This window comes from Triturus cristatus, chromosome 3_2 (assembly GCF_964204655.1).
Source record: "Triturus cristatus chromosome 3_2, aTriCri1.1, whole genome shotgun sequence".
NCBI lineage: Eukaryota > Metazoa > Chordata > Amphibia > Caudata > Salamandridae > Triturus > Triturus cristatus.
Window position 1 is genome coordinate 618,891,523 of NC_140584.1, and position 27,854 is coordinate 618,919,376.

At 48.8% G+C, this 27,854-nt stretch overlaps 1 protein-coding gene across 2 annotated transcripts in view; it reads right to left on the reverse strand.

Moving 5' to 3' along the window:
* CPSF7 (cleavage and polyadenylation specific factor 7) overlaps positions 1-27,854 on the reverse strand; it is a 232,236-nt gene that overhangs the window by 72,160 nt on the left and 132,222 nt on the right. For both annotated transcript variants that reach the window (XM_085648524.1, XM_085648526.1), the window contains exon 8: positions 395-545. In XM_085648524.1, the coding sequence (XP_085504650.1) occupies positions 395-545 (151 nt within the window). The remainder of the gene's footprint in view (positions 1-394; positions 546-27,854) is intronic.

Below are 27,854 nucleotides of genomic sequence, written 5' to 3' on the forward strand. Positions count from 1 at the left end.
CAAAGATCCTTTTTTAAGAGACTATGAATAATGAGCGACAAGAAACTCTGAATTCACAGCTTTTAAGATGCTAAGAGCAAAATAACACCAGTAATTCTGACAGTGAGGCCCTAAGTTCCGGATGGGTCCCAAACAAAATTGTTTACACGAAAAATGGCAATAATTCGGTGATGGTGGAACTAGGTCGCTGTGGTGTAACTAAATCCATGATCACACCAACCATCACCCAGCCAACAAGTAGAGTAGTAATGTCTGGACATCTTTTTCTAAACCAGGGAACTAAAAAGGTGGTTAGAGCAGTTTGTCCTGCTTCAGGTGGGGCAATCAGCATAGGGAGACCATTAAGGACATACCTTTTGTCAAATATAGTGCAGGCAATAATGGAGTCAAATACCTGGAAGATGTGCCTGACTTGGCCTCAATCCCACGCAGGCAGTCCTTCAACGACGACAGCAGAACACGGCAACGTGCATCATTTGCTACACGTGACTCTTTAATAACAGCAATGGCAGTCTGCAGAGTCTTTGCTGCAGTACTGTACTGCCCTGTAATAGGAAAAACAAGATTAGGTAAGCTGCAGAAAAGAGGATGAAAACTAAATGGAGAATTAAAGTGAGAGTAGGAGAAGGAGAGAGACATGTTTCTGTAGGAAGCTGGCTCTGTATATACTATACCAAAGCGTGGTATAGTGTGCACAAAGTCCAGTGGAACCCCATAGGTGGGTAGATAGCACATCACTCTCTATTTGTGGTAGTGTGGTTGAGCAGTAAGGCAGTACCAGAGGACAGTGTTAAGCATTTGTTGTACACAGTTAGCAAATTAATTCACACACTCAAAGACTGAACTTCAGACCAATTGTTTTTGGATAAAAAATATTTAGTTATTTTATTTTCTAGAACCAAGCAAGCCTGGCACAGGTAAGCAATAAATACTTTACAGTAGTAATGCAGTTTGTAAACAGTTTGGATTGTAATTGTATGTGCACTTTGTTTTGACTTACAGTATGGCTGCAGAGAAATGCAATACTTTGTAAATACAGTACATAGACTTGAATGGGCTTTTCAGTAAAATACCAGGTAAGTTACTTTTTAGATTACTTTTCTTACTCTGAGTAGTATACCTGGATATATGATGCCCTCTGTGTGCATTTTTCATTAAATCCCACACTGGCATCAGTGTAGGTTTAATGTGCTGAGAAGTTTGATACCAAACTTCTCAGTTTTCAGTGTAGCCATTATGGTGCTGTGGAGTTCGTAATGACAAACTCCCAGCACCATATACTCTTAAAGGCAGCACTGCATTTACAATGTCTAAAAATGGACTTAGACACTGTAGGGGCACAGGGTTCATGCACCTGTACCCTCACCACTGGTATACTGCACCCAGCTAGAGGGGTGACTAATCTATGCCAGGGCAGTGGGTTATAGGCATGGCACACAGATGTGTGCCATGTTGACTTCACTTTGTCCTGCACCAAAACACGCAGCCTGCAAAAGCAGTGTTTGAGTGTAACTGTACAGGGTCTCTAGGGGTGGCACTATATGTGCTGCAGCCCTTAGAGGCCTTCTCTGGTCAAAGTGCCCTGGGTACCTGTGGTACCATTTACCAGGGGCTGACCTGTGGCCAGAGATGCCAATTGGGTTTAGGCTTCAATGCAGTTTTAGGGAAAGAACATAGGCCCTGGGCACACTCAGTGAAAGCACATCAGCAAAAAGTGGGGGCAACCATGCAGAAAGAGGGCACTTTTCTCACAGTTTCTCAGTGAGTAGAGTAGAAGAAGAGACAATGAGATAAAAGAATGGGAGAATGTGGCCAAGTGAAACAATTGAACAGGAGATGCAGAGGATGATGAAGAGGGAACACTTAAGCAGAGGAATGGACAAAGGAGACATATCAACTGAGGGATTGCAGATACAGACTAAGAAACCACTTAAAAATGAAACGTGCAAGGGACAAGGAATCCGAGGAAACATTAGGAGAGAAATTAATCAATGACGGCCTGTGGCCCACCTTCCTTAGTCAATTAAAGACAAGACATATGACAAATCAGTCAGTTGTGATAGGGAAAAGGCAAATGCAAATGCTGCTTACCAGTATGCATCTGTTCTTGGTATATAGAGCTGCAGATCTACACACTGTGCATAGATCGCCATCTGGTGCTTGGCCCGGATGTTTGCAGTTGTTTTTCCTCTTGGAAAGTCTTTGGAAGTCACGAGGTATGTGACTCCTCCTTTGGATCGTATTGTGCATGGGTTTTGGCTCCATCCTCAGATTGTTTTTCGCCAGCAGGGAAATGATGGAGCATAGTAATAAGCAGTGAAGATGTCCATGTGTGCTGTATCAAAATAAGATAAACTGGAACAGATAAAGGTAGCCGGGGAGGCGGGTGGGCGTGTGTGTGTGTAGATCTGCAGCTCTACATGCCAAGAACAGATGCATACTGGTAAGTAGCATTTGCCGTTCGAGGCATATGAGCTGCAGATTACACACTGTGCATAGATTATATAGCAGTACTCGCTCCTAGCGGCGACCACCAGTATCTGTTGCAGTGGTTTGAAACAATGTTTTGAGTACAGCCTGGCCCACACTAGCTTGTTGCTTAGTTTGCACATCTACACAATTGTGTTTAGTGAAAGTGTGCGGTGTAGACCATGTAGCTGCTTTGCAGATATCATCTAAGGGGATGTTCCCTAAAAATGCCATGGAAGCCCCTATCTTACATGTAGAGTGGGCTTTAGGGGGAACAGATAGCGTTTGTTTTGCTTTGTGGTAGTAAATCTGTATGCATTTAACAATCCACCTAGCTATCCCAGATTTGGAGATGGGGTTGCCTTTGTGTGGTGGTGAGAAAGACCCGTACAGTTGTTTGGTCTTACGAAAGGGTTGTGTTCTCTCGATGTAGTAGAGTAAAGCTCGTTTGACATCTAATGTGTAGAGAGCTCTTTCTGCAATGGTCTGTGGCTGCGAGCGGAATACGGGTAGTTCCACAGATTGGTTTAGGTGAAAGGGAGAAATGACTTTTGGTTGAATTTTGGATTAGTACATAGAACAACCTTGTTATGGTGCATTTGCATTAAAGATTCTTGAATGGTGAGTGCTTGTATCTCACTGACTCTTCTGAGGGAAGTGATGGCTACAAGAAAAGCGGTTTTCCATGTTAGGAATTGAAGTTCACATTTGTGCAGAGATTCAAAGGGAGGCCCCATTAGTCTTGTGAGAACAATGTTTAGGTTCCACCCAGGTGAGGGTGGCACTCTTGGGGGAATTATTCTTTTGAGGCCTTCCATGAAGGCTTTTATGGCAGGTACTCTAAAGAGTGATAGATGTTGCCTGTTTTGTAGATAAGCTGCTATGGCTGCAAGGTGCAGTCTAATAGACGTGTAGGCTAGATTGCATCTTTGTAGGTGTAGTAAATAGCCTATGATGTGTTGAATGGACACATCTAGGGGATTGAAGTTCTTGTTGTGATAATAGACCACAAAACTTCTCCACTTGGCTGCGTAGCAAGCTCTAGTGGTAGGTTGTCTAGCTTCTCTAATGACGTTCATACAGCCTAGGGGAAGATTTAGGTAACCGAATTCTAGGATTTCAGGAGCCAGATCGCAAGGTTGAGCTGAGCTGGGTTGGGTGCCTGATCTTTCCATGGTTCTGGGTTAAGAGGCGTGGAGAGAGGTATAACTTTTGGTGCGGTACTACAGATAGTTCCAGCAGTGTGGTGTACCACGGTTGTCTGGCCCAAGTTGGAGCTACTAGGATGAGAGTGAGGGAGTGTTGCTGTAGTTTGCGCACCACTAATGGAATGAGTGGGAGAGGCGGAAAAGAGTATGCAAATTTGCCTGATCAGTTCATCCATATCGCACTGCCTTTGGACAATGGGTGTGGATACCTGGTGGCGAAGCTTGGGCATTTGGCGTTTGTGAGTGGCGAAGAGGACTATCTGTGGATGCCCCCACATTTTAAAGTACGGGTGAAGAACTTGTGGATGGAGTTCCCACTCGTGGATCTGTTGTGTTTGTCTGCTCAGCAGATCGGCCATAGTGTTTTGGACTCCTGGGACATGTTGGGCTGGGAGAAAGATTTTTGGGGATATGGCCCATCTCCATATGCTCTGTGCTAGCTGAGAGCTGTGGAGAGTGTGTGCCCCCTTGTTTTAGTATATAGTACATGGCTGTCATGTTGTCCGTGCGGACTAGGACGGCCTTGCCTGATATCTGTGTTTGAAAGGCCTTTAGGGCTAAGAATATTGCTAGTAACTCCAGATGGTTGACGTGGAGTAACCTTTGTTGAGGTGTCCACCTGCCCTGCATGGTGTGATGTAGTAGGTGAGCTCCCCAGCCAGAGAGCGATGCGTCCGCTGTCAGTACCATCTGAGGAACCGGTTCCAGGAACGGTCGCCCTTTGGAAAGGTTTTTGGTGGTCCACCACTGCAGAGAGCGATGGGCACGACCGTCTATCAACACCAGATCTGTCAATTGACCCTGGGACTGGTTCCGTTGGCGCGCTAAGCACTCTTGGAGAGGACGCATCTGGAGTCTTGCGTGAGGTACCATGAATATGCAAGAGGCCATCATTCCTATTAGTTGCATGAACACTTGAGCTGGAAGAGAGTGTTCCTGTTGAAATTTGGCACGTAGAGCCTGAAGGCTTGCTATCCTGGCAGGACTGGGTAGGCTAGCGCTTTTAAGGTGTCTATGGTGGTACCGAGGTATTGTTTTACGTGGGTCAGTTGCAGATGGGACTTTGTGTGGTTTACTGTGAAGCCCAATTTGTGAAGTAGCTGGATAGTGGCGTGAGTGTGTTGTACTCCCTGGTTGTATGAGCTGGCTTTTATTAGCCAGTCATCTAGGTATGGGAAGACGTGGATGTGTTGTCTTCGTAGGTGTGCTGCCACTACCGCAAGGCACTTGGTAAACACTCGCGGTGCTGTTGTGAGAGTTGAGAAACTTTCTGTGAGCTTTGTGAACGGCAATGTGGAAATAGGCGTCCTTGAGGTCTAGGGTGGCAAGGAAGTAGTTTTGGGAGAGCAGGGAAAGTACCTGCTGGAGTGTGACCATGTGGAAATGGTCCGAGTGTATATAGTGATTTAGGGGTCTGAGGTCCAGGATGGGTCTTAGAGTGTTGTTCCTTTTTGGTATCAGAAAATATAGGGAGTAAACTCCCATATTTTGTTGGTGGGCAGGAACTAGTTCTATCGCACTCTTTTGTAGGAGAGAGATAACCTCCTGCTTTAAAAGTGACAAATGTTCCTGTGACATTGGGCGTTGTTTGAGAGGGGGGGGGGGAGGGGGGGGGGGGGAGGGGTAGATGTTAGTTCGAGGCAGTAGCCTGACCAAATTATCTGTGTTACCCATTTGTCTGAGGTGACAGTAGTCCAGACAGGAAGGAAATTGTGGAGTCTGCCCCCGACTGGAGTGGGATGGTCTGGGGGGAGTGGAGGGAAGTCATTGGGCAGGGGTGGAGGCAGAGCGGGAGGTGTTCGTTTTGCCTCGGCCTTTATTGTTGTTACCCCTGTATCCGCCTCTCTGGTAACCCCTAGTGAAGGTGGATTGTGTAGGGCGGCTTTATAGGAAGTGGAGGCGCTGTCTGAGGAGTAGCCTCTGGAGGTGCTTCGAAAGGAAGAGCAGCGAAAGGAGCGCCTGGGAGGGTGCGACTGTAAGGCTCTCGTAGACTTTGCCGTATCGGTGTCCTTTTGAGGTCTTGCCTGACCCAGCGCATGCACTGGTCCGGCGAGACTTATTGAGAGGGCTACAAAAGTGCTACCAGGTCAGCCTAGAGCTACAGTGCATGTGCGCGGCCGTGCGCGCCGTGCCTTACTGCGATTACTTTCACTTTCGCGGCCGCTTTGATGTTTGATCGCGATCACTTTCGCGGCCTCACGGCATAGCCAATAGGTCTCGCTTTTGGGACCTTATAAGTATTTAGTTATGCAACTGTTGCATGGCTAAATACTTATAAGGTCCCAAAAGCGAGACCTATTGCCTATGCCAAAGCTTGTTAATTTTTTCAAGGGCAACGTCAACGTTTGGGCCAAACAGATGTTCTTGGTCAAAGGGGTGGTTGAAGATGGAAGCCTGCACCTCGGGTTTGAAACCTGAAATTCGTAGCCAGGCATGCCTACGGAGGACGCTGGTGTTAAATTGCCCTAGAGACCGTGTCAGCGACATCGAGGGCGCAGCGAATGGATGTGTTGGTGATGGTTTTACCCTCCTGGATTAGCTTGTTGGCTCTATTCTTGTATTGGTCAGGGAGGTGTTGCATTATGGCTTCTAGTTCATCATAATGGGCCCTGTTATATCGTGCCAAAAGCGCTTGCAATTTGTTTGCAATGTGCCATATGTTGACAGCCTGGGATGCAGTTCGCTTGCCAGAGGCGTCTAGGAGTTTGGACTCCTTATCAGGTGGTGGTGCCTCGCCTGATGCCTGGGAGTTTGCACGTTTCCTTGCAGTGGAGACTACTAGGGAGTCTAGTGGTGCGGGCCCTCTGATGTAGGTGGGGTATGTAGGGGCAGCTTTATATTTCTTCTCGGTGAGAGGGTTGATGAACCTGGCCCTGACCGGGTCTTTAAAGACCTCTGGCGCGTGTTTGATGACCCCTTTAAGCATGGGCAGAATGGAAGTGGCCCTGTGTGTAGTGTCAAAGGTATCTAGGATGAAGTTCTCCTCCACGGGGTCGGTATGGAGATCAAGTCCGTGGTAGTGTGCAGCCCTATGGAGCAGTTGGTTAAACCCCATATTGCCTTCCTGGGGGAGGGGGGGGGCGGTCTTGAAGGGTAAAGGTCTTCCTGCGGGACGTTAGGGATGTTGTAGTCGTCCCATGGGTCTGGGGAGCCTGTAGGAGTGGGGTCCCCTGTGGGTTGGTCATGGGATCCGTCTCCTGTGTCGTCGTAGACATCGTCATCATCCTCATCCGGTGAGGTGGGGGAGGCGGAGGAGAGGGAGGATGTGGAGGATGGGGTGAGGGTAGTCTCAAAGGGGAGGTAGCAAAGTCTCTTCTCTTTGGAGGTGGAGCTGGGGCAGGCTTGTCCAGCGGTCTCTTGATGCTGAGCATCAAATGTCCAGTTTTAGGGTCTTTGACAAGTGTTTTTTGTAGTGGATCGGGCCGAAATAGTTCCTCTGTGAGGGGCCGAAGGTGTCGGCGCCGAAGGTGTCGGAGCCGTAGGTTTTTTAGTCTTGGAGTCGGCATCAGTTTGTTGTTTTGAACGGTGTGGCTTAGAAATGTCCGGTTGTTTCCTCGGTTCCGAGATGACTTTTGGCTTCGAGGTGTGGGTGTCAAGGGCTTTAGATTTTTTGCTCGGTTCCAGGAATGGTGTCGGTACTGAGGAGCTAGTGCTTGCCTTCGGCGCCGAGTGCTTCGGTGTGGAGCTCGGCACGGAGGAGGAAGAGGAGGCCATCTTTTTTGGTACCGGTGCGGAGGAGCGTTTCTTGGCACCGATGGCAGGCTGGCTCGAGCCCGAGTTGCCAGAAGGCTTGATGGGCTTCTTAACCAGGCCCGAAAGCGAGGTATGTGAAGCAGTGTCTTTGGTCGTGCCTAGGGCGAAGGCGTGACCGAAGCCTTTTTCGATGCCGTCGAGGGTGGGGATCGATGCTAGAACTCACGCTCCTCTGTGCCGGAGTGATGGCCTCAGCATCTGAGTCATCGGCTTCGGAGGAGCTGACGAGGCACTCTTCGGTGTGCTGGTCTTCGGGAACATCGACGCCTTCTCCGAAGATGTCGGGGATTGCAGTCGACGAGTGTGCCATGGTTCTTCTCGCCCTTCGGTCCCGAATGGTCTTTTTTGACCAGAAGGATTTGCAAGCCGGACAGTCTTGTGCCTCGTCTTCTGGGGAGAGGCAGAGGTTGCACACCTCATGGAGATCATTGTGGGGAAACTTTGACCCACATCGAGGACACTCCTTAAATGGAGTCCTTTCCATGATAAGGCCTTTGGCGACGACCGGAATCGAAGACTTCGAACGATGAGTCGCGTCGAGTGTGGAGATCGCGATCGAAAAAATACCGCGGAAAGGGAAGGATTGCGCGCCGATCAGAAGAACTGAAAACGGTTCGGACCCGGAGCGCGAAGATCACATCCAAGCCCGATGGCGGGAAAAATCAATCTGAGGATGGAGCCAAAGCCCATGCGTAATACGATCCAAAGGAGGAGTCACATGCCTCCAAGAGGAAAAACAACTGCAAATATCCAGGCCCAACACCAGATGGCGATCTATGCACAGTGTGTAATCTGCAGCTCATATGCCTCGAACATAAATTTTAAAACTCCTCATGAAATAAAACCATCACACATGATGGAAAGTTAAATATCTACCAATATCCTAAATGGCGCAAATAATGCCTAAATAGTTAGGGGTCCTCATGCACATGAAGGCTTCTCCTTGAGGGACAGTGTGTAAGCAGCTTGTGAGCTCTGAACAAGGATATATGAGCCCAGTGTAAAGAAGTCTCCAATAAAGGGACCGTCTTGCTTAACCCACTACATAGCTCTCTAGTTGCTGACACTAAAGGACGGAGGCGGGGGTATGGAGTAAAGGAAGACAAGCGCTCATGGACTTGGCAAAGTTGTGCATCTTCAAGCACAGGTTATTAAAATAAACACAAAGCTGCCCCTAGACAGCTTGCATGATAAAAGTGCATATGCCTGCCAGAATTCAAGTTGGTTTGTATTTTCTTACACCTCCTAACTTTGCCATTAAGGATGGCTAAAGTCACAATCAAGTTTCTATTCTGTTCACAGATTCCCCCTATAAATGCCCCAAAATACTGGACTTCAACAGATCACTGGGAAGCTGGCTAATGGAAGAGATTTTTTCAAAAATGAATTCTGTGACTATTGTTGTGACCAGGTGAAGGTCAGGATAAATTTCCCAGCCAGTGAAAGTTGTCAGCAATGTTGCACAAGATGGTCCCAAGTTATGTCAATCCCAACAAGCTATGCCACACTAATGTGAGGTGAAGGCAGCAATAGACCACCAGAGAGGAATAGATTCTGTAATAGCTCAACCAGTAGTTGCAATGCTTAATTTGAGCCAGTGGTTACCTGTGGGGCCCGCACTCACTCATTAATGGGGACAGACAAGTATTTTTTCATGATACTTTGACCCAAAGCAAGAGAGAAAAAAATGTGGGAAAGATGGAAAACCGAGGAAAAGAAAGCAAGCAGGTGTAAAATGAAAGAAAACCTGAAAGAATAAGCTAAAGGGGAAAGGAGTGTCTGGTGGTTGATGAAAGAAGCATAAGGTGGAACTGAAAATTGTATAGCATTCGTAAGCGTAGAAAAGTGCCCCTTTCTGACATGATCACCCTCACTTTTTGCCTGGTATTTGATGCAATTTTGACTGGAGTGCACTGAGTTCCTGCTATCCAGGTCTTCAGTGCCAGTTCTCTTTCCCTAAAACAAGACAACTGTGCAATTGATCCCCAATTGGCAAGACCTTTAGCACCTCTGTAAGTCCCTAGTAGATGGTACCCCCGTCATTGTCCCCCCACACTCTTCAACATTCACATCACTCCTTTGGCAAAACATATTAGGTCTTACAGCTTTGTTGCTGTGTTCAGAGAGTCAAAAATCTGGGGGTTGAGGTGTCTGACAGACAGCTTTGCTTCTCCTATTAAATAAACCAGGTCACATCCGCCTGCTTCCATCTTCTTAGAGTGCTAAGGAAAGTGTTTAAATACTTCCCTCTGGAAATGCAAAAGATGGCAATCATAGCATTAGTACTATCTAGGAAAGACTATTGCAATGCATTCTATTTGGGGATCCAGAAACAACTACAAATGAAGCTGCAATTACTTCAAAATGCAGCTGCTCGTCTGCTGATTAAAATACCAAAATATAATTCCATCTTCAAAGGTATTCAGGACTTATTTTGGCTGCCAATCATCGAACGAGTAAATTCAAGGCCCTTTGCATGGCCTATAAGGCCTTGCATGGCGAAGGCCCATCTTACTTCCTGAAAATCTTTATTTGGCATGTGCCCTCTTGTAAACCAAGACCAAGCACTGCCAAATTGGTGGTAGTTCCAAAGAGTTATATGGGGAGGGAGAAGCTTCTCTGTTAGCATGTAGACTCTGGAACACCATGCAGGCCCATTGTCCTCAGATCTCAATCAAACACAGCATCCTTCAAAAAAATGCTTAAAACATGGCTTTTTTTATATTCACATGAACTAGTTAACTACTCATCTCTTAGAGAACGCCAACGCAAAGACACATTGGCAATTGTGCGCTTAACAAAAGTTTAACTTACTTACAGGTACCGGTTCACACTGACTTCAACGGGTCGCCCGACACCAAAAGGCATCTCTGCATCCAGGCGCACCAGAGCCGACCGAGGCGACCAGTTGGCGCTGTCCTGGACCTAGGCCTCTACTTACCTTAAGTCCTGAAGAACAGTTCTGTAAGTCGTTGTCATGTGGTCCTATGCAGTGTATGTATTACCCACACGTTAACATAACAGCGAATACAGTACTGTCTATTAAATACTAAAAAACGATCTTCAAAAGTAGTTACCGATCAAAAAGATCCTGGTGCCTAAAATATAAAAATGTGTGATTTTTATAAACTGGTGTCGTTTTCTTTGAGTGTGTCCCATTTATTGACTGTGTGTACAACAAATGATAAACACTCCCCTTTGATTAGCATAAGCTCCTCGACCACACTACCACAAAATAGAGCACTTAGGATTTTTGAAGAAAGCCCTGTAAACCATTAGGGGTTGCCTGGACACAGTGTAATTCGTTTTAGTGCACTATATTGAGAGCCAGCTTCCTACATTGGTGGTTCAGTGGTGGGATACAAGTCTTTGTATTTGCTGGAACCACTCTCAATAGGTAATGCCACAGAGGAATCCTCAAAATTATTGATTTTTCCCAAAATGTTTTAATCAGAACATTTAGGACCTTTGTAGGAAGCTGGCTCTTTATGTAATATTCCAAAAAAAGGTATATTGTGTAGAGAGTCTAGGTATCCTTTATTAGTGGACAGGTCTTGCTTTAACAATCCCACGGTGCTATTTTTGGGGGGGTAGTGTTTGTTGAGCAGCCTGAGGTTTATACAGGAGGAGTGTTAGACAATTGTCACCCCCCCACAGACCCCCCGCCAATAAATGATGCACACATTCAAAAAGGAGATCCACATCAATTTTGAAAAATAAAATTTTTAACAACAAGAACGATCCTATTGGGTAAGTACTTTGTTTTGAGGCATCACGGTTTTGGAAATGCACAGAAATACACTTGCATTTGAGATATCACAGTTTTCCAGTATACTGAAGTACACTGCCACTTGTATATTTTAAAGCAGTAATGTTACTGTTAGACCTGGCACATTGGCGTGAGTCTCCCTTCCATTTTTTCGCTGTTGACTCATATGTTTTCGTTGGTGTTAGCTGCTCAGGGCACTGTGCCACTGCTGTCCAGTGCCACAGTGCAAGTGCTCCCTATTGTAAATTAATGTATCATTTGTGATTGCATGATTGGTTGGTTTGGTTTACTTGTCAGACCCTAGTACAGTGCACCAGGAGTGCCCAGGGCGTGTAATCCAAATACTGCTGGTGGGCTTGCAGCCCTGGTTGTGCCACCCACAGAAGCAGCCTGTAAAAGTGTGTCTAAGGTCTGCCATTGCAGAGCCTGCATGCAGTCTGGTACTGTCATGCTGACTGGGCAAGTGCAACCACTTGCCAGTCCCTAAATGTGAGAAAGTGCCATCTTTCTTGCATGGTATGCCCCCACTTTTTGCTAAATTGCTGAATGTACTTCGATTGAGTGTACCCTGGGTTCCTGCCAATCAGGTGCCCAGGGCCTATGTTCCTTCCTTAAACCACACTAACTCCAAATTGGCAAACCCTAGCCACATGTCAGCCCCTAGTAAATGGTACCCTAGGTACCCAGGGCCTTGTGGCCAGGGAAGGCCTCTAAGGGCTGCAGCACTCATTGTGCCACCCTCAGAGGCCCTGTACCCTTACACACACACACTGCCCTTGCAGGCTGAGTGTCTGGGTGCAGGACAAAACAAAGAGTCGACATGGCACACATCACTGTGTACCACGCCCATCACCTACACTGCCAAGGCATATGTCAGCCACCCCTCTAGCTGGGTGCATTACGCCTATGGTGTGGGCACAGGAGCAGGAGCCCTGTGCCCCTACAGTACCCGGGTCCATTCCTGGGCACTGTAAGTGCAGTGCTGTCATTTAAGAGTACATGGTGCTGAGAGCTTGTCAAACACGAGCTCCACAGCACCATATTGGCAACACTGAAGCCTGGGAAGTTTGGTATCAAACTTCTCAGCACATTGAACCCACACTGATGCCAGTGTAGGATTTAATGTACTAAGTACCCCAGAGGGCATCTTAGAGATGCCCCCTTACAGCTAACTTACAATCCACGTCTGCTCTGAGGCTGCCCAGGCTGCCACACAGCAGACACATTGCTGGACCCCTGGGTGGGAGAGCCCTTGCTCTCCCGGGCCTGCAACAATGCACATCCTGGGTGAGGTGAGAAATCTCCTCCCCCAGGATGAGCAAAGGGAAGCTTCAAAGGCAGGCCGCCATTTGGAGTTTCCCCAGGCCACTGCAACCCCCCACTCTGGCGGGAAGCTTGGCCGGAAACCCCATACAAGGACAGGGGATGTACCAGCCTGCCCACCCCACCCCTCAGGTGGGGGAGGCGAGGTGAAGCACATCTCCGGGCTCTCGCCATCTTGAAGATGGGAGGCCCTACCCTATCAGGATTAGGCTACTGCCCCCCTCCCACAGGAGAGAGGCAGGATAGGGGGTGTACCCACCCCAGGACCAGGACCCATTGGTCCCTGGCCTTCACCTACCTGTAACGCCCCTAAATCTAGTATTTAGGGGCACCCTGAACCTTCCTTCCTCAGATTCCAGATAGAAAACTACAAGAAGAGCAAGAAGAACAAGGACCTGCCCTGCAGCTGCTAAAAAGAGAAGAAGACACCAACTGCTTTGGCCCCAGCCCTACCGGCCTGTCGACTCTCGAACCTGCACCAGCGCGGCATCTCTCGTGGCCAGCAACCTCACCAACCCCGGAGGACCTGGCTACCTTTTGGCTCTAAGCCCCTGGGACTCCCATGAGTAGAGGCTCTACTCAAGAAACCTATTTTTAACCCCTGGCAGCAGCCCGGAACCGCGGACCCAACACCCTCTGCACCAGCCAAGCCTGGCCAGTGCCGGAGTGGACAAAGACCCTGAGGACGACCCCACGGCGACTGTGACCCCGAGTCCGGCACCCAAGGACCCCCCCTCGACATCCCGGAAGAAGCCTGCAGCCTCAGAACCGAGTGCCACCCCAACCGCGATCAACCAGAGGGTAAGATTCCCGACGTCAAAAGGCACCCCTGCACCCGGCGCCCTGCGGCCCCCTGTGCCCAATCCCGGGGTACCCACCTAACCTACAACTACCCAACTTACCCCTCGAAGTGGTGGTGGCACCTGAAACATCCTCGTCCCCGAGCCTGCAGCCTTTTTCCAAACCGGAACATTCCCATTGATTTCCATTGAGCGCCCGAAGGCTCAAAAGCACCCTGCACCCAGCCGCCCGAGTGGCCCTGGCAGTGCCCTCTCTACACTAATCTACTTCCCCACTTGCCCTGAGTAAGTGACCAGGAGCCCAGCTCCCACAGCCGCGTGGCTTGCCAGACAGCAGCCACCAACCAAGGCCCCCCCTATCCCTCATATGATAACATTGGGCCTAACTCTCTCTGCACCCGGCCGTCCTGAAACCGCTGAGGGTGAACCAACTGTACCTACCTGACACTGGGGGACCCCTGAGTCCATGCCCGGAATTTCAACTCTGCCAGTCGAGTACTTACCCTGAAACCGCTAACTTCATTTTCCTCATAGGGTAACATTGACTGGCTTTTTCTTCAAAAATCTTCTAAGTGTGAACTTTTCAAAACTGCAAATATTCACCAAAAATCAGCCAAGTGACAAAAACGAATTTACTCACCTGCTCCTAGGTGAGCTCCCAGTGCTGGATCTTGGTGCCCAGCCCTGACCCTGAAAAGTCTTCACAACTATACTTACCTCTAACTCATTTTTCTCCCATAGGAAACCATTGTCTGCTTTTCTGTGAAATTTCTTCTAAGTGTCTATTTTTGCAAATTTGAAATATTCTTTTAAAATCGTACCATTTCTGCAAACGAAATTACTTACCTGTTTTTGATAAGGACCCCAGTCCTGGGTCTAGGTACCCAGTCCTGGATTACTAAAGTAACGATAAAGTACTCTACCTGCAATTTGAATTTCTTGCCATAGAGATCCATTGAATGTTTTCTTTGAAATATTTTCTAAGTGCTAACTTTTGAAATAGCTCAATATTATTTAAAAATCATTACAGTTATTAAGTCGACTTTCATCACTTGATTCTGAATACTGACCCAAGGCTGGATCTAGGAGCCAGATCTGGAATTCCAAAAGTAATCTGAAAAGTAATTTATTACAAATAACCTGAATTTACCAGTGAGCTCAATGCATTGTTATGTTTAGAAAATAGGATTGTTTATTACAACCAACTGTGACTGTTTACACAAATTTATTGCTTAAGACAAAAGTATTTATATTCAACCTCTCATTCTGAGAAAGTATATTTTTACCCCCCTTTGTGGTTCTAAAAATAAAACAAGCATATATTTTATATATATAAACCATTGGCCTAGAGTTCAGTTATTGAGTGTGTGAAACCATTTGCTGACTGAGTGTGTACAATAAATGCTTTACACTGTCCTCTGGTACTGCCTTACTGCTCGACCAAGCTACCACTTTTGAGAGTAAGGTCATACCTAACTTTGACCTCTATCAGCCTCTGGGGGACTGTGGACTCTGTACACCCTGTACCTATTAGGGAACAGTATATACAGAGCCACTTTCTCACATTGGTGGATCAGCGGTGGGATACAAACTTGCATTTGTTGGACTACTTGGTTACCATCTGATCACACGACAGAACTCTTAAAAATTGCCTTTAGAATTCTGATTGGTTTTTCCAAAATTACTAAAAGTCTTGCTAGGGCCTTGCTTAAGTCCCATTAGAATTTTAGAAAAATAAAAGTCACTATAGTCAGGGTAGAGGGTTAGAACTGTCAGGTTAGAATGTCTCAAACAAACCCAGCTATTAGTGATAATAATAACATGGACCTGGTGGAGGAGCTCGACCTCACACCTTACTTACACTTGTCTTTCAAGGAATTGAGGTCCTTATGTAAACTCAAAAATTTACAAATGGGTCAGCATCCAACCAAACAAGGGCTCCAGGAGCTCCTGGCTGAGTATGCTAAAGACCACCCATCTGAACATGGTGATGGCCAGTCAGATGAGGAAAGGGAATCAGGGGAGGAGGACAGCAACCTCCCCATACTATTCCCTAGGGAGGAGATGGCACCCATACCCTCCAACTCAAGACATAGCATCTGGGCACCTAGAGACCACACAGGTGGCTCTGGTCCCAGAGACAACACTGGGGGACCCCCCAGTGAAGAGGACAGCCTTGTGAGGCTGGCCAAAAGAATAGATCTAGAGTCCAGGCTCCTGGCTCTAGAAAAGGAAAGGAGAGAGATGGGTTTAGCACCCATCAATGGTGGCAGCAATAATAAAAACAAGGATAGGGAGGAAACTTCTGACCTTAAAATCCCCAAAGGGATTGTCCCTAAATTTGAGGAAGGTGATGATATCACCAAATGGTTCACAGCCTTTGAGAGGGCTTGTGATATCAGGAAAGTAAAGAAACCTCTCTGGGGGGCACTCCTGTGGGAACTGTTCTCTGGTAACTGCAGGGACAGGCTTCTGACTCTCTCTGGGCCAGAAGCAGGATCCTATGACCTCATGAAGAAAGCTCTGATTGAGGGATTTGGATTCACCATTGAGGAGTATAGAATTAGATTCAGGGGGGCTCACAAAACCCAGACCCAGTCCTGGATTGATTTTGTAGATTTCTCAGTGAAGACACTGGATGGTTGGTTAGCTGGACATGGTGTGCAGGATTTTACTGGATTGTACAATTTATTCATGAAGGAACATATTTTGAGTAACTGCACAAATGAAGTTGCATCAGCATTTGGTAGACCTAGGTCTAATTTCTCCCCAAGAATTGGGAAAGAAGGCAGACCACTGGGTCAAGACTAAGGTGACCAAGACAACCACTGGGGGTGACCAAAAGAAGGTGGTCACAAAACCTCCCCAGGGGAAAGGTGGTGAGAATCCCCAAGATAAAAAGTCTGAGTCTTCCAAAGGGCCCCAAAAACCTGTTCAGGTGGGTGGGACCCAAACTACTCCCTATGTGCCCCAACCATATAGGGGGAAGAACTTTGATCCCTTAAAGGCCTGGTGTAATACCTGTAAGAAGCAGGGACACCTAACTGTATCTTGCCCCCAAAACAAAGCCCCTAAGGCACCCAGTACAGCCACTCCTGGGGCAGCAAGTATACAAATGGGATCAGAGATGTACCCTGAGCAAATCTGGGAACACACTGAAGCAAGTTTAGTCTCCTTGGGAGAAGTGGAGTTTGCCACTGTGGCTGTGTGGCCCCCCAACTTAAAGAAATACTTACAGTACCCCTGGGTAAATGGAACTAGGGTAGAAGCTCTGAGGGATACAGGTGCCAGTGTCACTATGGTGAAAGACACACTGGTTTCCCCTGAGCAATACTTGATTGGGAAGTCTTACCCAGTCACCAACGCTGACAGTGTCACCACTAGTCATCCCATGGCCATGGTAACATTAGGCTGGGGGGGGGGTTACTGGCCTGAAACAGGTAGTGGTCTCTCCAAAGTTGCCAGCTGCATGCCTGCTTGGAAATGATCTGGAAACCTCAGCCTGGGCTGAAGTTGAGTTAAAGGCCCATGCAGCCATGCTGGGCATCCCTGAATTGGTGTGTGTGCAAACCAGAGCACAGAGCAAGAGGAAGGGTGAAAAAGTAGGTTTGGAGCCTGGAATAAATGGCCCAACCAACCAAGAGGAAGGGCAAGGAGACTGGGGGACCAGCTTCTGTACAGCCAAACACTCAGAACCCCTCTCCCCCTGGAGAGGATGTAGATACCCCTGAGGGAACTGAGTCCATGGAGCTTGACCCTTACCAGGTTGAACTCTTGGGCCCAGGGGGACCCTCTAGGGAAGAGCTGTGCCAGGGCCAGCGAGACTGTCCCACTCTTGAAAGCCTGAGACAACAAGCTGCTTCAGAAGCCAGGGGAGATGTCAGTGGTACCCACAGAGCTTATTGGGAAGAGGGATTACTGTATGCTGAGGCAAGAGACCCCACTCCTGGAGCCACCAGGAGGGTGGTAGTGCCACAGAAGTACAGGGAGTTCCTCCTAACTTTGGCTCATGACATCCCCCTAGCTGGACATCTGGGGCAATCCAAAACTTGGGAAAGGTTAGTGAGTCACTTTTACTGGCCCCAGATGCACCAAAAGGTGAAGGAGTTTGTCAGCTCCTGTGTTACCTGTCAGGCCAGTGGCAAGACAGATGGCCACCCAAAGGCCCCCCTCATTCCACTACCAGTGGTGGGGGTCCCCTTTGAAAGGGTAGGTGTGGACATTGTGGGTCCACTTGAACCTCCCACAGCCTCAGGGAACAAATTCATTCTAGTAGTAGTGGATCATGCTACTAGGTACCCTGAAGCAATTCCACTTAGGACTACTACAGCTCCTGCAGTAGCCAAGGCCCTCCTGGGTGTCTTCACCAGGGTGGGTTTTCCTAAGGAGGTGGTTTCAGACAGAGGTTCCAACTTCATGTCTGCTTACCTAACACACATGTGGAAAGAGTGTGGAGTGCAGTACAAGTTTACTACACCCTACCACCCACAAACCAATGGCCTTGTTGAGAGGTTCAACAAGACATTGAAAGGTATGATCATGGGACTCCCTGAGAAACTCAAAAGGAGGTGGGATGTCCTGTTACCATGCTTGCTTTTCGCTTACAGGGAAGTGCCACAGAAGGGAGTAGGTTTCTCACCCTTTGAACTTCTGTTTGGTCATCCTGTAAGGGGACCACTATGTCTTGTAAAAGAGGGCTGGGAGAGGCCTCTTCAGGAACCCAAACAAGACATAGTGGACTATGTGCTTGGCCTAAGGTCCAGAATGGCTGAGTATATGGAAAAGGCATCCAAGAACCTTGAGGCCAGCCAGGAGCTCCAGAAGCACTGGTATGACCAAAAAGCTGCACTGGTTGAATTTCAACCAGGGCAACAGGTGTGGGTTTTGGAGCCAGTGGCACCAAGGGCTCTCCAAGACAAATGGAGTGGCCCTTACCCTATCCTAGAGAGAAAGAGTGAGGTCACCTATCTAGTTGACCTGGGCACTAGCAGGACACCCAAAAGGGTCATCCATGTGAACCGCCTTAAACTCTACAATGATAGGGCTGACATCACCATGCTGATGGTGACTGATGAAGAACAGGAAGCAGAGAGTGAGCCACTCCCTGACCTCCTATCCTACAGCCCAAATGATGGGTCAGTAGATGGTGTGATTTTCTCAGACACCCTCTCTGCCCAACAGCAGACTGACTGCAAGCAAGTCTTGCAACAATATGCTAGCCTCTTTTCCCTGACCCCTGGTCTGACAAGCTGGTGTACCCATGATGTGGACACTGGTGACAGTGCACCTGTCAAGAACAAAATCTATCGACAGTCAGATCAAGTCAAGGAAAGCATCAAAGCTGAGGTCAGCAAGATGCTGGAGTTAGGGGTCATTAAGCCTTCAGAGAGCCCCTGGGCTAGCCCAGTGGTTCTGGTCCCCAAACCTCATCAACAGGGTGAAAAGAGAGAGATGAGGTTCTGTGTGGACTATAGAGGGCTCAACTCTGTCACCAAGACAGATGCTCACCCTATCCCAAGAGCAGATGAACTGATAGACAAATTGGGGGCTGCCAAATTTCTCAGTACCTTTGACTTAACTGCAGGGTACTGGCAGATTGGCATGTCCCCAGGAGCAAAAGAAAAGACAGCATTCTCCACCCCTGATGGGCATTATCAGTTTACTGTGATGCCCTTTGGGTTAAAGAATGCCCCTGCCACCTTCCAGAGGTTGGTGAACCATGTCCTGGCTGGGTTGAAGTCCTTTAGTGCAGCTTATCTTGATGATATTGCTGTCTTTAGCTCCACCTGGCAGGATCACCTGATCCACCTTGGGAAGGTTTTAGAGGCTCTGCAGAGTGCAGGTCTCACTATCAAGGCATCCAAATGCCAGATAGGGCAGGGCACTGTGGTGTACTTGGGCCACCTTGTAGGTGGAGGCCAGGTACAGCCCTTACAACCCAAAATCCAGGCCATCATGGACTGGATAGCTCCAACAACCCAGACCCAAGTCAGGGCATTCCTTGGCTTGACTGGGTACTACAGGAGGTTTGTGAAGGGGTATGGGTCCATTGTGACCCCCCTCACAGAACTCACCTCCAAGAAAATGCCCAAGAAAGTTAACTGGACAGTTAGTTGTCAAAAGGCTTTTGACACCCTAAAAGAAGCAATGTGCTCAGCACCAATTCTAAAAGCTCCAGATTATGCCAAGCAGTTCATAGTGCAGACTGATGCCTCTGAGCTAGGGATAGGAGCGGTCCTATCCCAGACCAATGATGAAGGCCAAGACCAACCAGTTGCTTTTATAAGCAGAAGACTACTCCCTAGAGAGCAGCGTTGGAGTGCCATTGAGAGGGAGGCCTTTGCTGTGGTTTGGTCCCTGAAGAAGCTGAGGCCATACTTGTTTGGCACTCACTTCCTAGTTCAAACTGACCACAGACCTCTCAGATGGCTAATGCAGATGAAAGGGGAAAATCCAAAACTACTGAGGTGGTCCATCTCCCTACAGGGAATGGACTTTGAAGTGGAACACAGACCAGGGACTGCCCATGCCAATGCAGATGGACTTTCCAGGTTCTTCCACTTAGACAATGAAGACTCCATAGGACAAGGTTAGTCTCATCACCTTTCGTTTGGGGGGGGGGGGGGTTGTGTGAGAAAGTGCCATCTTTCTTGCATGGTATGCCCCCACTTTTTGCTAAATTGCTGAATGTACTTCGATTGAGTGTACCCTGGGTTCCTGCCAATCAGGTGCCCAGGGCCTATGTTCCTTCCTTAAACCACACAAACTCCAAATTGGCAAACCCTAGCCACATGTCAGCCCCTAGTAAATGGTACCCTAGGTACCCAGGGCCTTGTGACCAGGGAAGGCCTCTAAGGGCTGCAGCACTCATTGTGCCACCCTCAGAGGCCCTGTACCCTTACACACACACACACTGCCCTTGCAGGCTGAGCGTCTGGGTGCAGGACAAAACAAAGAGTCGACATGGCACACATCACTGTGTACCATGCCCATCACCTACACTGCCAAGGCATATGTCAGCCACCCCTCTAGCTGGGTGCATTACGCCTATGGTGTGGGCACAAGAGCAGGAGCCCTGTGCCCCTACAGTACCCGGGTCCATTCCTGGGCACTAAGTGCAGTGCTGTCATTTAAGAATACATGGTGCTGAGAGCTTGTCAAACACGAGCTCCACAGCACCATATTGGCAACACTGAAGCCTGGGAAGTTTGGTATCAAACTTCTCAGCACATTGAACCCACACTGATGCCAGTGTAGGATTTAATGTACTAAGCACCCCAGAGGGCATCTTAGAAGATGCCCCCTTACAGCTAACTTACAATCCACGTCTGCTCGGAGGCTGCCCAGGCTGCCACACAGCAGACACGTTGCTGGACCCCTGGGTGGGAGAGCCCCTGCTCTCCCGGGCCTGCAACAATGCACATCCTGGGTGAGGTGAGAAAGGATGAGCAAAGGGAAGCTTCAAAGGCATGCCGCCATTTGGAGTTTCCCCAGGCCACTGCAACCCCCCACTCTGGCGGGAAGCTTGGCCGGAAACCCCATACAAGGACAGGGGATGTGCCAGCCTGCCCACCCCACCCCTCAGGTGGGGGAGGCGAGGTGAAGCACATCTCCGGGCTCTCGCCATCTTGAAGATGGGAGGCCCTACCCTATCAGGATTAGGCTACTGCCCCCCTCCCACAGGAGAGAGGCAGGATAGGGGGTGTACCCACCCCAGGACAAGGACCCATTGGTCCCTGGCCTTCACCTACCTGTAACGCCCCTAAATCTAGTATTTAGGGGCCCCCTGAACCTTCCTTCCTTAGATCCCAGTTAGAAAACGACAAGAAGAGCAAGAAGAACAAAGACCTGCCCTGCAGCTGCTAAAAAGAGAAGAAGACACCAACTGCTTTGGCCCCAGCCCTACCGGCCTGTCGACTCTCGAACCTGCACCAGCGCGGCATCCCTCGTGGCCAGCAACCTCACCAACCCCGGAGGACCTGGCTACCTTTTAGCTCTAAGCCCCTGGGACTCCCACGAGTAGAGGCTCTACTCAAGAAACCTATTTGCTATCCCTGGCACCAGCCCGGGACCGCGGACCCAACACTCTGCACCAGCCAAGCCTGGCCAGTGCCGGAGTGGACAAAGACCCAGAGGACGACCCCACGGCGACTGTGACCCAGAGTCCGGCACCCAAGGACCCCCCTCGACATCCCGGAAGAAGCCTGCAGCCTCAGAACCAAGTGCCACCCCAGCCGCGATCAACCAGAGGGTAAGATTCCCGACGTCAAAAGGCACCCCTGCACCCGGCGCCCTGCGACCCCCTGTGCCCAATCCCGGGGTACCCACCTAACCTACAACTACCCAACTTACCTCTCGAAGTGGTGGTGGCACCTGAAACATCCTCGTCCCCGAGCCTGCAGCCTCTTTCCAACCGGAACATTCCCATTGATTTCCATTGAGCGCCCTAAGGCTCAAAAGCACCCTGCACCCAGCCGCCCGAGTGGCCCTGGCAGTGCCCTCTCTACACTAACCTACTTCCCCACTTGCCCTGAGTAAGTGACCAGGAGCCCAGCTCCCACAGCCGTGTGGCTTGCCAGACAGCAGCCACCAACAAAGGCCCCCCTATCCCTCATAGGATAACATTGGGCCCAACTCTCTCTGCACCCGGCCGTCCTGAAACCGCTGAGGGTGAACCAACTGTACCTACCTGACACTGGGGGACCCCCGAGTCCATGCCCGGAATTTCAACACTACCAGTCGAGTACTTACCCTTAAACCGCTAACTTCATTTTCCTCATAGGGTAACATTGACAGAAGATTTTTGAAGAAAAAGCCAAAGTGTGAACTTTTCAAAACTGCAAAAATTCACCAAAAATCAGCCAAGTGACAAAAACGAATTTACTCACCTGCTCCTAGGTGAGCTCCCAGTGCTGGATCTTGGTGCCCAGCCCTGACTCTGAAAAGTGTTCACAACTATACTTACCTCTAACTCATTTTTCTCCCATAGGAAACCATTGTCTGCTTTTCTGTGAAATTTCTTTTAAGTGTCTACTTTTGCAAATTTGAAATATTCTTCTAAAATCGTACCATTTCTGCAAACAAAATTACTTACCTACTTTTGATAAGGACCCCAGTCCTGGGTCTAGGCACCCAGTCCTGGATTACTAAAGTAACGATAAAGTACTCTACCTGCAATTTGAATTTCTTGCCATAGAGATCCATTGAATGTTTTCTGTGAAATATTTTCTAAGTGCTAACTTTTGAAATAGCTAAATATTGTTTAAAACTCACTACAGTTATTAAGTCGACTTTCATCACTTGATTCTGCATACTGACCCCAGGCTGGTTCTAGGAGCCAGACCTGGAATTCCAAAAGTAATCTGAAAAGTAATTCATTACAAATAACCTGAATTTACCATTGAGCTCAATGCATTGTTATGTTTAGGAAATAGGATTGTTTATTGCAACCAACTGTGACTGTTTACACAAATGTATTGCTTAAAACAAAAGTATTTATATTCAACCTCTCATTCTGAGAAAGTATATTTTTACCCCCTTTGTGGTTCTAAAAATAAAACAAGCATATATTTTATATATACAAATCATTGGCCTAGAGTTCAGTTATTGAGTGTGTGAAACCATTTGCTGACTGAGTGTGTACAATAAATGCTTTACACTGTCCTCTGGTACTGCCTTACTGCTCGACCAAGCTACCACTTTTGAGAGTAAGGTCATACCTAACTTTGACCTCTATCAGCCTCTGGGGGACTGTGGACTCTGTACACCCTGTACCTATTAGGGAACAGTATATACAGAGCCACTTTCTCACAGCAAGGAGCTGGAAGCGCGACTCGAGAAGCGTGCCACCGTCGGAGCTGTTGTCGTCGCATCTCGTAAAGTGTGTCGCCGCTGCAGCATCGCATCGAGCGGAAGCGTCTCGCATCATCCAGGAAGTGTCTCGCAATACCGAAGAAACGTGTTGCCATCGCAGCCATCGTAGTGGACACATTGCACCGCATCAAGAGAAGAGTCTCGCATTGAGGAAGAAGCGTGTCGCCATCGCAGCCATTGTAGTTGTCGCATTGCACCGCATCAAGAAAAGCACCTCGCATCCACGGAGAAGCGTGCCGCTGTCGGAGCTGCTGTCGTCACATCGCGTAAAGGGGTGTCGCTGCTGTAACATCGCATCGAGCGAAAGCATCTCACAAACGTCAGAGAAGAGTGCCGCTGCCAAAGCCGCAGTCGTTGCATCGCGTAAAGGGTGTTGCCGCTGCAGCTGACGCATCGAGTAGAGTCTTCTCGCAACATCGGAGAAGCGTGCCGCATCTGGAAGATCTTCATGTCTATTTCTTTGCACCAAAAACTTCATCGCATCAACATCGTTGCAACACTTTCGTTGCCTTGCGTGTCGCATCTAAAAGGTACATTGACTTAAAGTGTTGCATTTAAGAACTAAAGAGAACTAAGCAAAATTCTACCATCTAGAGTAACAGTATTGTGTATTTTTGTCGTTTAATGGTCTTGTGGTAACTATATATAAAGAATACTTATTTTTGATCTAAAACCTGTGTGGTGTCCATCTGTAGTGTTGTCACTTGGTTACTGTATGTGTTCACAAATGCTTTACACACTGCTTCAGAGATAAGCCGGTCTGCTCGTGCCAAGCTACCAAGGGGGTGAGCAGGGGTTATTTTAGGAGTGTACCCCCTTACCCTGACTAGAGGAGAGGGTCTCTATTTGTCACAAGTGCATACCTGTGCCAACTAGAGACCCCCAAGTCTAACAGTTACCCTATGGGAAAGAAACATACTGCATACGGGCACTTGGCAGCGACTTACGGGACTGTTCTTCAGCACTTAAGTATGGAGCTAGGTCAAAGGCAGAACCAACAAGTCACCTCGGTCAGATCTGGGGCATACAGGTGCAATTCAGTGTTGTGTGTCCAGTTTAAGTCCATCGGGAACGGTCTGGTTACAAATAGGCTGCAAGCAGCGGCTGGGAGACCAGTCCCGGAGAACCCACAGGGTCCTTGAGATGCTCGGGCATGTAGGGACATCGCTCGTCAACTAGAACTCTGGCTGGTGGGCTCAGCTGCAGTGGTGTTTTCTCAGGAGGGATCGCACTGCGGGAGGCACTCGTGATTGTAGGGGGCCTGGCAAAACAGGTAGGTCTCAGGACCCCGTTGGCACCATTGGTCCACTTCTCCCATGGCGGTCGGGCTTGGGTGCAGTGTTGCTTCTTGGTCTCTGGTTTTTGCGGTCCGAGGCTCTTGCGGTTCCAGTCTGTCAAGAGAGGCTGCACTTGGGGATGGGAGGGGCCTGTCCAGTGGAGCTCTGGGGTGTGCTAAACTCTTGAGGGTCTCTGCGCCTCAGAAGCACCCTCACTTCACAGCACCTCGGGCTGGGGGGCTCATTTACAGTGCTGTTGGGTCACGCTGGCGGAGGCTCTCATTTCTGTCATTTTGGTGCATGTAAGCGGCTCCTCTGCTCCAAGGGAGATGTTGCTGGACAGGTGACATTGTGGGTCACTCTTCCACAGCTTTTGCAGATGACACCGCTTTCTGGACAAGCAGGGTCCGTGCAATTGTAAGGGACAGGCGGCAGGCTGGGATCACGTCAGGTGCTGCTCCTCAGTTCTCGTGTTATGGGCTCTTCCTCGTCCCTTCTTCTCCAGGCAGACTGATCTGATTTTCTGGAGTCTGAAGGCCACCTAAATACTCAATTTAAGGTTGTTAAAGGAAGTAAAGGGTAGTAGCTAATTGGCTGCTTTCCCCTGGTGTCACTACACCCCCTAGCTGACCACTTCCTGTGGGGAGTGGGCATCACCCTGTCCCAGAGTTCCCAATTTCAACCAAGATGGTGAAATCTAAATGTTTGTGTTCCTTTCAGGAAGCCCACCCTAGGGATGGGACTAGCCTGGAGTTGAAACACGTCTCCTTGCATAGCTAATTTCCCATGTGTCCTGGTGCCAAATAGGCCTTAGGGCAGGGGGTGGCATCTCACTGCTCTGGGGGAAGCCAGGCTCGCATATCAAAGGCAATGGGCTCTCAGAATGTCAAGGCAGAGGGCTTCAAATTTACTAGCCATACTGGTAGAGCAGGTGTACACACCTTGTTCCAGAGCAGGCATGGTTTCGGACTTCAGAGTGAGGCTCTCACCTCCTAGGGGGTCAGAAATTAGTCTGTGGTGGTAGGCTGGGCAGGACTAGTCAGCCAGCACACTAGAAGACTAGTACGTTTTAGGGGGTACTTCTAAGGTACCCTCTAGGAGCAGGTATTAATAAAAACAATACAGGAATCAGTGTGTGTTTATTAATACAAGGTTTGGTTTCGATACCAAACACCATAGGGTTTCAGTGAAGCCATTATGTAGCTGGGAAGCTTGTTTTGACCAGTACATACTTAACGATCGCCTTTTGGTGTAAATCCCCTGAAATCATCCCTCCATTGACCCTTTTTACATACCTGGGGTCTTGTCTTTGTTCAGTGGTTCTCGCCTCTCTGGTCTCCCTCATTTGAACTGAGGCCTCCCATAGAACTGTGACCGATGTTACTGGCTGCAGATCCTGACCAACATGGCCGATGTCCGGTCGAGCTGCTCCGCCAGCTATAGAGGAGATCGGCTCCGGTTCACTACCTCGGCCGTCAACTACCCAGCCGGAAATCGGGCACAGTACTCGTCCTCTCTCCGCTGGTTCTCCTTTCTTTGCCTCCTGGTGAGCTCCTGTGGGTCTGCCAGTTGCTTGTTCACTGCATCATTGACCATGGCCCCGCCGATTGACTCATCCTTTCGGGACCTTGGATTTGCTGCGATTCACGGACTGCCTGCGGCGCCTCACTGGAACTGCTGCTGGGACGCGTAGCTGCTGGGACGCGTAGCTGCCCGCCCGCCCGCCTTCCTTATGGGAACTAGACGCGGTTGCCTCGCATCCCACAGCTCAGCAGCAAAGAATTAGGCGAGAATGCGACTAGGCGATCTGGCTTTCGCCTGCGGGCCGGTCTGTTGCTGCCTGGCATCCTGCTGGCACCTAGTCAGGGGCTTCAACAGAGTTGTGTGGTTAGTGTCTTCCCCAGTCAGAGCCACCCCGAGAGTGCCGCGACGCAGCTGTCCTGATCTCGGAGTTGGTTTCCATCGGCCACGTTGAAGCGACCGCCTGTTCCCCGTGGCTGCCTTTCCCCTTACGAGGATGCTGCCTGAGCTCCCTCGTCTTCCCTGTTACCAGTGGACTGCCGATGTGTCGTGGGTGTTCAACGGCCTTCTGACTTCCTTCACTATAGATCTGGGAGCTGCCCCCACTCAACCCTACTCATGGGGTCGTTTTTTTTCCCTTTTTTATTTTTTTTTTAACCAGATTTGTGTTCAACTATAATTGCCGCCATTTTTGTTTGCGAGGTACCTGAGGTCTTTGAAGCTGAAACCGACATCTTACGGTCTCGTCATTCCCCCTGACCGACTCATGCATCTGGTTTCACCTTGCGGACTATTGTCTGTGATCGGACCTGCCTTCTATGCCTCTATCTCTCTCTTCACCATCCACGCTCTCATATTCTCGTTTTTCTATTCCTTGTAACGTCCTAGTAACTGATGTAAATTGTTTCTGATGTAACCTTGTAACAATATGTAACTCATGTAAAGCGCTCCGATACCTCCGGGTCTAGCCAGCGCTATATAAAACTCATCAAATAAATAAAAATAAATACGATGACTTCCCTTTTCACTTGTAATATCCAGCAATGGAGCTAGACAATACAGGGGCATTTCTGCTCATGCAGGTATGTCCTCGCATGTGCTAAAGTGCACCATGCCATAGGACACCAAGGCCTCATATAGGGGAGACTTGCATACAGCCCATAGTGTCTTTGGCATAGCACACAGGAGTGTGCCATATCATGTTTTCAAACACATTTTCTGGTAGAAATCGCATTATGCTGGTTATGACACTTTTAATTTGATACACCATGACCTTTTGAGTAGTGATAGGGAACACACTCTAGGGAATCGGAAAGTATTGGAAACCTTCTCAGTGTCGGTATTTTAGGACTAGGTGTATTGTGGGGCAGGCCACTTGTTGTTTATAATGTATTGAGTGGGGGGCGGCCTGGCTCGTTTTTTCCCCCCTGTGGCTCCAATTGTGTTAATGAGGAATAGATAGGAAACAGGCTGCATTGTTGCAGGGCCTACTCTGCTCACACCCACCTGTTCAGGTCACGGTCTCTGGGCAACTGACCTATCCCAACAGTCATAGGACCCATTTTAAACTAAACTAGATCAGTTCACCTTTTCATCTTTGCTTGGGCTTAGAGGCAGCTACCTCTGTTAACTATCTTACGCAGGGCAACCCCTAGCTTAGCCAAAGAGGTTATTCATAACTGAACTAACCCCACAATGACCAGTGGGGTCAGGGGGCCTAACTTGCTCTTTTATATGGGGCCAGACCACCATGCCAGGACACTGCTGCTAAAAAGGCTAACTTCCAGCAGAGGCTACTGACAACTGTCGGCACCCAGAATCACACCTTTAGGCACCACCGATAGGTAGATGAGCTCACAAT